At 43.5% G+C, this 14,368-nt stretch overlaps 1 protein-coding gene across 1 annotated transcript in view; it reads right to left on the reverse strand.

Moving 5' to 3' along the window:
• Nucleotides 1-14,368, reverse strand: part of LOC126527459 (uncharacterized) — a 203,664-nt gene that overhangs the window by 22,889 nt on the left and 166,407 nt on the right. Inside the window, exons 67-68 of the mRNA XM_055068522.2 lie at nt 11,112-11,216; nt 2,190-2,390 (exon numbers count right to left, since the gene is read on the reverse strand). Coding sequence (XP_054924497.2) covers nt 2,190-2,390; nt 11,112-11,216 — 306 coding nt within the window. The remainder of the gene's footprint in view (nt 1-2,189; nt 2,391-11,111; nt 11,217-14,368) is intronic.

Genomic DNA, 14,368 nt, shown 5'->3' on the forward strand with positions numbered 1-14,368 from the left:
CAACTGGGATTCGAACTTCCTGCTTATACGGCCATTTACAGGAGCTAATCACTGCGCTATTGTGGAGCTTCGACACTTGGTAATTTGTACGGTGTTTTGCGCGCCATATAGGCTCAAGGGTGGTGGCGTCAGTGCATGTATTTCAGAGGTCACAACAGGCAATACTGTAACTGACGACGGCGACGATGTGTGTTTCACAGAGAAGTTGTTCTGGAGAAGACGCGCACACTTACAAAATATGCACTGTTAAATGCACTATAACGACTGCAACCAAAAGGCGGTGTTTACTTCTTAACTTAAACGTAATTTTAAATAAACGCACTATGTATTTTCTTTAATCTAGCGTTGACGGCTTGCGTTTACATTGATGGACGTTCAAGTATACGAAAGTGTTTATCTAAAATATGGATACGCCGACAAGTTTGCGTGTGTTGATCAACTTGAGCAGCATCAGAGCAACATTTATCAATACATAACCAAGGTCCAAGGCTGAACATTGATGGCGCCGTTTGAACCGAAACGCCAATGCGGAATATGGTAAGCGCTGACCTGAATACAATACTGGAAGTTGCCCAATGGAAACTCGGAAGTAAATACATTGTTGTTCATTGAAAGTACATGTGCATGCACACGAAACAGGCACGTGCTCGGAAATATTGCTATCCTGTATGTGCTAGGCGTTCAAAGTTATCCTCACGTGCCAGTGCACAAAAATAAAACGTACCCTAGAAGCTATTACGAATTGCTACATCCTGTTTCTTTTTTTTTTTTTTGTCTACGCTCCGAAGAAGGCTTCCTTCTGTGCGCCAACCAAGCCTGCTGCGCTTCTTGTCCCATCGAAGCAGACTCGGCTTTCTTTCATGGCCAGCATTGTGCGGAGGGGCACAGCCGTCTAGTAGAGGAACGGCCTCACGATGAAGTCAGCTATAGCGGATGATTAATATGGCAGCGGTAAACTATGATATCATCATAAATACGTGCTTCGCCTCAATCTAAACTCAATTTTATAGTGTGCTTCTTTCTTTCTTTTTTATATTTTGTGTTAGCGCCTTTCGGCTTTGCCTTTCATTTTGGGTTTGTGCCTTTCAGCTTTGGATAGGCTCATCTATTCTTGAATGAACTGAAAGCGTGTTTTCACGAAGTTTTTCGCTCCTCTGCATAAATGAACTTCCTCTTGCTTCTTACATCTTCAAGTAAACACTGCTCTACTATTCAGGACTGTTTTTACATAAGCTTGTCTTCAGGAAAAATGGGAACTTGCTTCAAAACAAATTTAGATATCAATGCCATGAAAGTCAAAAGAAAGCGAAAACATTGCGTCACCTGTCTTCAATAAAGCACAACGATAAAGAACGTATTCTCGCAGTGAAAAAAAAAAGCCACCACATAGCAAACCAGCAAATGACGTCCACATGTAATTCAAGCCAGGCATGTATGCGTCATGGTTTGTCAGTGACATGACACAAAACATGAGATAATATGGTTAAAGATACTATTCCACACCGCAGAACCATTTAAATTTATCAAATTTCTTTCAATAAGGACAGAAGGCTGTAAACTCTGAACGAGCCAGCCTTAACGCGGGAGATATCAGCGGCTAAAGTATAAAAACGCCAGCTCGTATATAAGGAAGCGAAGGGGCACGAAAAACTTTACTGTTTTTAACTATCATCGTGTACCAAACAGTTAGCACGCGAAACTTATTCATTCTATATTCAGTAGACTGTTGCGCTCAAGCAAGGCAAGAAACACAATGAAGTGCTTATTATGTATCGGCCACATAAGGAACTGTAGAAACCTTGTCCCTTAATGGGAGAAATTTACAGATTAAGTTTAGAAATGCGCGCAGGAAGCAAACATTGAGATTAATTATTATAGGGGATACTCTAGTAATCAGCAGTTCTCGGTAGCGTTTGGCCAAGGTGTAAATCCGGAATGAATAAAACAATGTTATGGCGGCAAGAAGAAATTTATAGAATGTGTGTTATCATTTGACTGTGTAACAAAGTATAAGCCTGAAAGTAGTGGAATGATGTTAATAATGGAGGAAGCCTCACACACGACTGCCTATTCCGCCAGCCATCTAGCGAGCTTCGATTCGAGTAAACACAAAGTGATGGTAATCTGCATTGCGCTTGCTGGGGATTATTGAATAAATGTATCTTTGCTTCTTTAAAGCAAGCACTCACTGCACTTGTAGTTGTTGCAGCATGCCCCGGGCGTGGCGACAAGCTGGGTGCCGGGTGGGCAAGAAGGCTCGGGCGGGCACTTCTCCGGGTAGCAGACAGCTTCGAGGGTAGCGCAGCAGCCTTGTGGCGTCATGACCACCTCCTGTCCAATCTCCAGGTCGGTGGGCCATACCACGGCCGGGCAGAGCGCCGGGTCGCACTCTGCAGGGTAGAAAGTTCAGGCCTTATTAGATCCTTTATAAAAATGAAGTTGGACAGCCTGTAGACCGTCTGTAGACATTTCGAGTGTTTAGCTCTCTTTATAGACTTGTTATATTGTGAAGAGAAAGTATGCACTCTCTATAGACTACCATTGTCAGTCTATTTCTTTTGGTGCAGTGCGTCCCATACACAAACACACGCTCGCTCTCTCGCTGTCTCTGTGGGCTTCGGCATATTTAACGGGCCTAAAGTATACGATGTCAAAATCGGTGGCGTAATTGGGAGCTCGTGCGTGGATTCTAGAGTGTAGCATTGCCACCGGCTCATCGCATTGGGCGTCTTTTCTCGCCATGTCTTAGCTCGCGGTAACAGTAACTAATCTGCAAGGTATTCCGGAGATGCGCTAAGCAAGACTAACTTCATATTTGATTTCAGCGTAGCTTTAGTGAAATTACGGTATCTGCAGTTAAACTTGAAATTTGAGCGTACTGACTTGAACAGTACTAAAGTGCACAGAATTTCCTACAAAAATCACTTGAAGGAACTCTGGCACTATGTCTACGGGTCCTGCAAATGTCTCGGTTCAGCCAGCGCGGGAATGCATTTTCCCTGTGTTTTGTCCTTTTATCTTGACGCGCACGGCATTTTGACATTGAAAATTTATCAGTTTCAACACTATATTGCGTTTTACATACGATTCGCAATTATCATGCAGGTTCACGAGACATGTTGCACTCATGAATTTACAAAAATAGGATATTTTTTTGAAATTTACAAAGCTAAAGCATACTAGATATGAATAGATATATGTTTATTGAGATAGGAATCGCTCCCTCAAGCATAATAACTAATGCCACAACCACAAGGGATGAATATTAGCATATCATTGTACTAACCATCATTGTCTCGGTGGCTGGATGACCGCAGCACTAGAGTTCTTTCTAGCGATTTCTTTCGGAAAACTTGGGCTGACGTGAACAGGTATTAGCGGACCATTTGGCAGTGGGGCAGCGCACGGAGCAGAGTGTGATTTTCGTCAACTTGCATTTCACAGGTGAAACGCTCGACTACTGACCAAGTGCCTGCGGTACAGCTGCATCAAGATACAGCGGCGTCGTCCTGATGCGCCGGTGAATTGTCTGGTTTTGTGGACACGTGACACGCTCGCTTTGCCTGGCTTAAAAGGACGCCACGATCATCGCTGGAACCACTTGGCAGCGGGGCAGCGCACGGACCAGAGTGTGATTTTCGTCAACTTGCATTTCACAGGTCTGAGCTCTTATTACTTCTGCTAATTTTTGCACGTACTGCCTCTGCTGCCTTACAGTCAATTTTTGCTGCCTGACTGTCAAATTTTTGTACGCCTGTGTTTGAATCATAACCTGTCCCAATAGGAACCGAGATAGAAGACCTAAAACGCGAATTCCGGAAGGAGTTAAGGGAACTAAAACTATCCTTGGAATTCATAAACAAACAGTATGAAGACATGAAAAAGAAATGTGCTAGCGTCAAGGAGGAGAATGCAGCTCTAAAGGTGTCCAATGATCTTTTGGCTCAGGAGGTGGACAAATTGAAGGCTCAGGTCCGTGATAATTCTCTCAGGATAGCAGCTCAGGATCAATACTCAAGAAACAAAAACGTCGAAGTGAAGGGAATTCCAGTTGCAAATAACGAGAACCTCGTGAACGTGCTTGGAAAGGTAGGTGAAGCACTGGGCGAGCCTATAAATGAACAGGACATTGAGGTTTGCCATCGTGTTCCTGTGCGGAACAGTGGGACGGACGGAACAGATGGGTCGAACCAGAACATTGTTGTGGTCTTTAACCGGCGGTCGAAACGGGACGCAGTTGTTGAAAAAGCACGAAAGACGAGGTTCACTACAACTGAGCTAGGATTTGCCACTGAGCAACCCGTGTTTGTAAATGAGCACCTGGCCCCTCAACTAAAGAAGCTACTTGGAATGACTGTGGAAAAGAAAAAGGAAATGAAATGGCGCTTGCATGGGTGAGGGGAGGCAAAATTTTTGCTCGTAAGACGGAAAGTTCCCGTATGCTACGTGTAACATGTGAAGCCGACTTGGAAAAGATGTAGTTGTTTCCTATCTATTGGCGCGTTTATTCTCGTACCTTTTGTTCTGATGGTTATACCACGTGACGTTGTCTGCCCAGGCGGTGGTGCCTATATCTCATTCTTGCATTGCAATACGCAATCAGCTAGGCACAAACATGACGAACTAATGATGTTTCTTGGTGAGTTCGGTTTCAAATTTGACGCCATTATGTTCACAGAAACGTGGTACGAATCTGAAGAAGTACTTTGCCTGCCTGGTTTTCGAACTTTTTTTCTAAATCGATCACATCGCCGTGGTGGGGGTGTTTTGCAACTTGTATCCGAGCATATGCCATGTAACTTACTCACCGAATTCTCGATAGAAACGCCAGATTATGAAAACGTATCCTTACAGTATCAGAAATCTGTATTTGTTGTGCTGTACCGCCCACCGAATGGTAAACTGGACGCATTTCTTTCTTTTCTAGAGAGCGTGCTGAGTTTTGTCATTAAATAGGCTGCACATTACCATTGGGGGTGACTAACATTAACCTATTGCAGAATACAAATCAGTCACGAGAAATGCAGGTATGTTGGATTCATTTGGTTGCAAAAACGTTATAAATGAGCCAACACGCATCAGCCTCTCTTCTGAAAGCCTTCTGGATTTATTCGTAACTAACAGCATTGAAGACACGATACAATCGGGTGCTGTCTCAGCAGCCGTGAGTGTCCACTTACCTATTTATATGTTTTGAAAACACGGTGAAATTATGAAAACAAGTGTGAATCATTCTGAGTCATTCATTGTTCAAGAGATAAATCCGAGAACATTAAACAACTTTAGGGAAGAAATCCAAAAAATCATTTGGAACCCTGTCTTTGAATGTGTATACGCTAACAAAGCCTACAACATTCTCATTTCTATCCTTACTGAAGCCTACAGAACCTGCTTTAAATTCAACATGGTAAAGAAATCCAGGAAGATACGTAAGCCCAGGCTCACAGATGAGTGTCTCAACATGATAAGAAAGAAATATGCGTTGTATTCCATATTTCTGCAAACAAATATACGTGCAGACTTTCTTGCTTATAAAAAACACAGAAACTTTCATAAATTTGGTCGATAGCGTCCACGATGACACTGCCACAAGCTTCCTGGACATGCAGATTACGAACAGTGCTTTTTTTGAGCCGGCATCTCCGGAGGAAATACTCTTAGTATTTTTATCAATAAAAAACAGTAAAGCGCGTGATATAGATGGACTTCAAATAGGACCTATTAAGTTTGTGCTCGATCTCCTGGTACCAGTTTTCCCCCATCTGTTTAATACTTGTTTGTCTACAGGTGTTTTCCCAGACAACATGAAGCTAGCAAAGGTTTCGGTGTTGTATAAGTCTGGAGACAGAAATGATTTATCTAATGACCGACCAACGATAATATTACCTGTTATTTCGAAAGGTCTGTAAAAAAGTTATTTGTAATAGAGTGACAACGTTTTGGTAATAGGTTTTCGAATATAACGTCTCAGCAATACGGTTTTCGAAAGCAGGTGTCCACCGAACTGGCTCTACTGTCGCAAAAAGAGTACATACTTAACGGATTTGAAGAAAGGAAGTTAACCCTTGGCATATTTGTAGATTTTTCGAAGGTGTTCGACAGGATTAATCATACTACTTTATTATGCAAATTAGCACATTATGGGTTTCGTGGAATACCTTTAGAATTACTAAAATCATATCTCGAACAAAGAAAACAGTGCATCGCTATTTCAGGCGAATATTCATCTTTGCTTCCTGTGGAGGCTGGGGTTCCGCAGGGTAGTATACTGGGACCGATCTTATTCAATCTTTATATTAATGATTTAATAAGCATTAGTGATCAAGCATATTGTGTTATCTATGCAGATGATACCAGCATTTTCTTTCAGTCCGAGGATATTAAGGAACTCGCAAGCTTACCAAATACTACCCTTGATAGATTGTTTCAATGGAGCAAAGTTAATTCCTTAAAAATAAACGCAGCGAAAACCAAATGTATTTTATTTGCGCCGGTGCAACAGCAAATAAATCGTTGCTTGGATATCTGTTTTGTCAATTCTAAAATCGAGCTTGCGAAACAGGTTAAAACACTAGGAGTCGTGTTTAACGAAAATTTAACTTGGGACGCTCATGTTGAGCTTGTAGCTAAAAAGTTGGTGAGGGCATGTGGAATGATTTGCAGATTGCGACAGGTGATTCCACCGAAACTCAAGCTTCTTTTATATAATGCCTTATTCCTCCCGCATATGAACTACTGTAACCTTGTTTGGGGAGAACATCTCGAACAAACATTCACGCATTACTTGTAATAGAGAAAAAAGTTATTCGCCATATCGCAAATGCCCCATACGATTCCCATACGAGGGATTTGTTTCAGTCACTTAATGTCCTTTCTGTCAGGCATGCATACATATTTAACCTGTTCTTAAAATACAAGAGCAGCTTAAAACACACAAATGAGCATTTTCTTCGAATGAGCTGCCTCAAAAAATCCTTGCAGCTGCCGTACAGCGTAAGGCAAAGAGAAATATGGGATTTGCCATTTTTCCGAACCAATAATGGTTTTAACAGGTTACAATGTCGTGTACCATTACTGCTAAATAGCCTTGAAAACAGGCATATAGACCCGAGGACCATCACTAGAAAACAATGGCAAGAATTTTTAATGGCAAACGATGGTCTTCAACTTAAAAAAATATGTAATGTAAACATTTTCTCTTATTTTGCAGGTCACTTGTTTTCGTATTACCTTTGTATGGTTCTTTTATTGTCTGTACGTCCTGAGTGAAAATGGTCTAAATTGGACCAGAAATGCGTTTTTTTTTCTCCTTTTCCTGTATATGTTTTCAGACATGTTGGCCTGTACGTGGGATGCTATTGTACGCGAATACATTTGTCTTGCTTTTTTCTGTGAGATGCAACACATGCATGTAAACAATATGTATTTATAATGAGTGTAAAACCTTCGCGCTGCCAGTCAAACAGGGGCAAGGGCCTCGTCAAGCTGCTTGTAGCAGCTTTTTTGCTCTTGTCCCAGCATTCTTTTTGTCATACGCGGAAGAATGCTGAATAAAGATTTTTGATTTGATTTGATTTTGATGTGATTTGATTTGATGCAGAGTCGTATCTCGTACAATGACGGAGTAGTGCCTTGATTGTTCATGCGTACTAGAATGTGCCTTTTCGTACATTTCTGCGCCCATTTCAAAATAAAGCCTGGTCGAAACTCAGTCGCTGTGTGGGGCATCTATTCCTGCAAGTAATTTAGTGTTTTTGTCTTGTTCACACCAGTATACTTAACGACGGCAGTCACGGGAATGCCGCAACGGTACCAGGCTTCAAAACAGCAACGGGCTGACTGATACCAGACGAATAGCTATAAACACACCGCCTATACGTATATGGATGGGCGGGCAATAGGCTGAGGAGGTAGTGGGCGCTGCCTACAGTTAAGACAGGCGTGTATTATTAGGCACGGTAACTCGCATGCTCATTGGCTCCCAATAGCGGTGCGTGTAAGCTGAGAAAAATGCCGTTTGCACGGAGAAATCTGAGCATGCCAGAGTATCTTAGCGCACACCGGTTCCTCTCCTCAAGTCTCTTGATCGGGATAGCCCATCTAGCATTGCGCTTTGCTCAGCTTTCTATTGAGCAGGCGCACACGCCGTTTGCAAACTGAGCACGGTGTGGTGCGTGTGGTCTTGGAGTTACGACGTGCAGCCAAACAAAACAAAATCGTTGGTTGTCGAAGACTTGTGGCGTCACTTTACACGGCAGACTAATATAGAAACACGTAAAATCAAAGGAAACATGCGCAAGTAACGCTCATCCTGAATGTGTATTTGTGTCCGCGCTTATTTTGTCCTAACTGTCCCCCGCAGCTCCTCTGCCGAGCACGTCCTGAATAATTTGTGTATGTTCCTGCTGGTGACGCCTAACTGTTACAGAAGGTCTCGCTCAAAAAACAAAGAAGGAAGAGCGATCTCTGCTTCACGCTACGCTCCAGCGTCACTGGTCCCTCATTGAGCGTGAGCTGACAGGGTAAGTGAGTGTTTCCTTACTTATTTGAACTTAGCCAACATGTAAGCATGACAGAACAACAGCTCCGTTTCTTGTGTGGTTATGAGCCGGGCTACTTTGGTAATGGAAAGTAAATACACGAAGGCTCATTCCACCTGGCGTAAACAACGCCAACATTTACACGCACCAACCACCACGTCTGCTGCTTCTGGGCCTGGCGGCTGACAGCCTGTTAGTAAAGACGTGGGCGCCGAGAAAATAAATTGCGAGCGACAGGTGCGAGGCTGCCTGGATGGCTTAAACCAACAAAATGAAGAGCGATAAGCGCTGTCTCATGATTTCCGCTGGGAACCGCGGCAAAGTGCAGGACTCATTATCTAGAGAGCACAAAACTGCGCTCAGCCAAACTGGTAACTATAATAATAGCGCACAGGTGAGCCGCGGAGTTCGTTTCGGCTGTCGTATCTTTTTGTTCATTTTCCCACAGTGAGAACGAGGCTAGCATCAACTCTAAATAGGATGTTCGTGCGCCAGATGTGAGTTGCCGCGCGGAACTCTGTATTAGTGCGGCAACAAGTTGAACAATGTACGCTGATTGGATTAAAAGTGATATATACCTGATTATGTTATACCCGCGGCCTGCCCAAGGAAGGGACTGAAGCGCAAAAGCCATAGAAGTGTATCGATAGTTTTTTTTTCTAATTACGTGGCTTTGTGCAAAACCTCGGCTGCTTTAGGCGGCACCGGCTACTCCGCGCATTGCAAACAAAATAAAATTAGATAAATGTGCAAATATATACTGAGTACATCATAGAGCACAAAAAACTACTAGGCTATGTATCGCTTTAACTAGATACTTTGGTATAGTTTGACATGGATTAGAGTTACCGCCTAGTACAGACCGGTAAACTTTTCGAGCCTGTTTACAGTTAGTAGAACTTGATATTCTGGATGTATATTTGAACTATAATAGAATGAGAAGTCTGGTATTTGCTGCCGTGACAAGCAGCGACATCTTTCATATAAAGAAAACGGCGCAACACACCGAGGAATATGCAGGCAGAAGGAAAGGGCGTTATGACACAGTGCCACACCACAGTGGAAGCTTACAGGATTTCTGTGAACGATCTGTCTATAAGCTTAGTAAGTTAAGAAGGCAGATGCATAGGAAGTCAACTGTGAACGATGTTAGCAAGCCGAAGGTTCCTAAAAATATGGATCTATTCAGTGAATGATGATGTTTAACAAGTAACGCTTAATGTAATTAATCGTTTGATGCAGTAGTGTATCTCTTTGGGTGCAGGCTGACTTGGTGGAGTGGTACGTAATTCTGCATCTGCTCTTTATAATTGCCTTGTTCAGTTAAACTTGCTTATGCTGCGATTAACACTGTGCATGACATATATATCCCCCGTGGTAAAAGGAGACACTCGGGCTCAGCAATTACTGGCGTACCTATGCAAGGCTAGATCACAGGTAGCTAGAACCATCCACCTCTTGTCTGTTCTTCCAGGAAGGCCATTGGAACTTTAACAATTTGTCAATGTTGGAAAGTTTTCTTTTTCAGAAACAGCCCGACTACACCAGAATACAGCGAAGCCAATCTCGTTTTATTACGGTCACCGACGTTGTAGGCGGGGCGTGAAATATGAAAAGTGATAGTTTGGCCTTCCTTCTCTCTGGTAATCATCCGCCTTTATCTGGTGCAGAAAAGCACTATTTTCGAAAAATATATATACGGTGATGCCACGCACTGGGAACCGACGTAAGCGAAGCTTTGTATGCTGTTTCCTTCAATTGGCGATAATTAGCGGTAACGATGACGGCAAATGTGTAAATTTTTCAGCGTTTAGTCCAGTACGAGAGTGGTGAGTTCACGTAAAACGTTACCTTGCGTGCACCCCTGCTGTTTGTCTGCGTAGTCCATAGAACACACAGGGAGACGTGTTTCCTTGAGGCGTTGTTGTGCGTCATTGTTTATAATCTCTGAGAGTTGAGCATTATCATTGACTCATATGGCACACCGCATCGTGGCAGAAGTGTTAACCTTAACTGAATTGTGGAGTCCTATCTAATTCAATTAATTACTATAAAATTGTATGTATACATTGTATAGATACATTCGCGGTCTGCACCACGATTCGCAGCGTAGCGAATACACTCCTATTCCGCGCGACGGTTCTTTCAGGCCTGGATGTCCTCGACGCTGAGTGCGCGCTTTGGAGCCATTTCGCTGGCGCGTGTTTACGTGTTCCTTCTGCACACGGGACCAGCACGCTGTTGAGAAGCGCTCTCTTCAGGCTACGGACGATTCGCACTATCACAACTGAGCGCGCGACTTCCACAGCCTAGCACCTGCATTTTGTCGCATAGGAAAGCAAGCACTGCACGTGCTATACGCACAAACTATGAAACACTGCCGTGGCGGCGCCGGCCGGGATGCGCGGAGGCGAACGCCATCTGGTGGTGTTGCAAAAACCCCAGCAACACGCGCGGCAAGACCATTGCAGCAGCGCCCGGAAAGTCGAGAGAAGAGGCGAAGAAAGCTTCGCTTTAATTCATCTACTGTTCCAAGTCGCTTGCGTTGCTTTGAGAACCCTTTAGCCTTACCGCAGAAGTACACGGGGCAACCCGCTTCGTCCGTCCTAGTCTTGGCCACGTCGCCCTTGCTGCACTTGGGGAGGCTTAGTTCTGGACACCTTTCCACGACGTCCTCTGAAATAATATGAACGAACGTGCTTGAGTTTGAGCAGAAGGTAGCGCAGCTGCGTAACCCACTTGCGCATACTTTTGACAGACGGACAAAACACGTAAACAACGAGAAAGAAGACAGAAAACAAGGGGAGAGAGTAAATTGTGCTCACACAAGGTGATGAACAGCGCGGCTATAATTGTCAATGAGGCCAGTAACTGCAGTTGCCTGCGAATTGCTTTTTGCGCCAGTGACGAATGCGACCGTAATCATAGGTCTTCTCTGGAAACTGTATGGTATCCAGCGTGCTTAGCGCAAACTTGAGTAGCACTGGACACCGAAGCGAGGTCAAAGACAACAGCTGATCGATTCTATACGCAAACTGGGCGCAGAGACGTATGAAATACAGATAGGGTCCTTGGTTTTCGAGGGTGTATATTCTTATTTTAATTCGGAGGGTAAAAATTGAGTTATATTTTTAAAGATGGAAGCCAAGGAGCAGTCGGTGATTTCTTGACTGGCATGAAAACTGGGGACAAATCAGGGTTTAGTTGCACGTCAGTTCAAAGTTAGGGCCTTTTCTGGTAGAGTTATATAAAAAAAAACGTTTAACACGAGCAATGGTCGTCTTGATGCAAACGTTCTACGCGTATTTAAACAAGCGAAATCACTCGCGCGCATAAGTGGCAAGATGAACTCCTCGCAAACTATATTACAACAATCTCTACAAATCCTCGTTGTCAGGCATTATTAAGGCATTCTAATGAAACCCCATTGACAAAAACAACAAATAGACATGGGTTTGGCGATCTGGTCCTTACATTATTCTCTGCAATTTTATAACAGAGGAAAAAGTTCTAGAAGTAGAGCGCAAGGGCATGCTTCGCAGAAACTGTGATGCTTTTTTATACACCGAAGCTATTTATGCGGGCTCTGTGCCGTCATTGTCTGACTTCGCTAAAAACGGGTCACGTCACCTCGCGAGAGAGGAAAATAATAGCTCAACAGAGGAAAAGGGGTTGGGGTGACCACTTTTCCCCTGATGAGAATCCTATCTTATACGCGAACCTTATGTGATTGTCACACCATACGTGTTATATGGTTTACGGCGATCGAGCCACATCGGCATCGAATTTATCGACGATTTATTCCAGCCTGCCGTGAAAGAAACAAATGTTGTGCTGGCGGTTTGCGTCCAACGAACAGCGTCCAATGATTGAAACGCGATACCAGGAAAGCGTGGCTGCCGGCACTTCTTGCGCCAGCAATCGCCAAGCCAATCGTCAAAAGGATTGCAGCGCCCGCATCTCCAGTGGTGGGCCTTGCGCCCAATATACAGGCTTTGGATTAGTGGTTCGACACATTCCATCTCAGCTACAACTATGGGAAGACCACGAGTAGTGAGTACTCCTGAGGAAGAAGCTGCCTACCGCGATCGTCAGCGAGAGTTGGCTCGTGAACGGGCTTGTCGTCGCAGGGCCGACCCCGAACTGCGCGCCAGAGATGTCTAATGCCAGATACCAGAGATGCCGCAAAATATATATATATATATATTGTGAAGCAAAAGGTTTACAATATAGACTGCTTGCGAAGTTTCACTTGCGTGGTGTAACACTCGGTGTAACTAAAACAGTGAACGCTGTTCGACTATCTTCACGGACTGAAAGGAGCGGTGATCTTTCTTATATTACAAGTGATTGTTGACGTGCGTTACTATTTTCAGCATTTATGTGTCCATTTCCGTGCCGGGATTTACGTCCTTGTATGTTGTCGTCCTATCGTACTAGTCCAGCCAAGATAGTCGTTAGTAGTAGTTAATTAGTAGTCCCAATGTAACGTAGTTACATACACATCTCAACATCACAGCTACCGTTCGCAGTGCACGTCAGGGCTGCGTTAATTTGCTTTCCTAGTGCATTGCCACTGTTTACATTATGCGACATGCGGGAAATGCGACCTAATGCGCGATTGTAGTATTTATTCCCATTTAATAATAATAATAATAATAATAATAATAATAATAATAATAATAATAATAATAATAATAATAATAATAATTCACCTTCATTGATTTTGTAGCAAATTATGATGTTTTACAAACGGGCGAAATTCGGGGAGAAGTCGAGTTTAATCCGATTTTCAGAAATTTTCTCATGAAAAATCTTAAGATATCGGGTTTTACCCAAAAACGAAGGTCCCTAAATACATATAGTCTGCAATACAGAAACGAAGCCATCTAGGCTTACAGATGAAAGAAAAGGCACCTGTTTAACCGTTTTATCTTTTACCGAAGTTGCCAAATCTCTTTGTCTGTGGAACTGTTTTGGGCTTAGATTGAAGTTAACCGTAGCCCCTGGAGTAACGCGCACTGCCCCACGGCGGCAATTTCGGACTGAACTAGCCTCGTAAAGCTTCTTTTCCCAAAATTAGACACCAGTAGAATTCAGAATTATACGTCTGAACAATGTCTAACGGAACCGACATCGAACGCGTTTATTTCCTAACATCATCAAGGTTTAAAGGTTTATTTCCTAAGGTTTATTTCCTAACATCATCATGTTTAAAGACTGACTGATGCATTCCAACTGCCCCGAATGAAATGCGCAACTAGCATAGATACACTTCGCGCCCAGGAACTTGCTGCGATCTTACAGAAGACTTTATCGCTACTGTGGTTCAGTTACTTTTTTTTGTATTTCTCCGTCGTATTGGGTGGCAGTGCTGTTGTAGCCAGGCAGCCTGCGCAATAAGATCTGGCGTTATATGATGGCCAGAAGCCAAGGCAAGCGTAAACTTCGCGAACTCTCGGAGATTCGCGAACTCTCCATCTGTCTGATTGTTCCCTTCATTGCTGTATATCTTCCTTTTGCCAGTGTAAAACTCAGCGCTATGTAATCATGTCGGCGAAGCACAGGTTAGTTGATGCAAATGTAAGTATGGGCCTCCCTAGAACACCAATAATTGCATCTGCGGATAGAGCTTAATACCTCAGAGCAATACCCAGGAAAACTTGTCATCAGCGGCATATTGCCCTACAGGCTCTGGTCAAAGAGAGAGAGAGAGTTTGATGGTAAATGGAGAGGTTAACGTAGTCACAGGCTTGACAGATTACTTTAGATGTGTACGGCGACACATGAAAGAGTGGAAATAAAACAAGCATAGAACCACACGTGCG

Source organism: Dermacentor andersoni, chromosome 9 (genome assembly GCF_023375885.2).
Source record: "Dermacentor andersoni chromosome 9, qqDerAnde1_hic_scaffold, whole genome shotgun sequence".
NCBI classification, from domain to species: Eukaryota; Metazoa; Arthropoda; class Arachnida; order Ixodida; family Ixodidae; genus Dermacentor; species Dermacentor andersoni.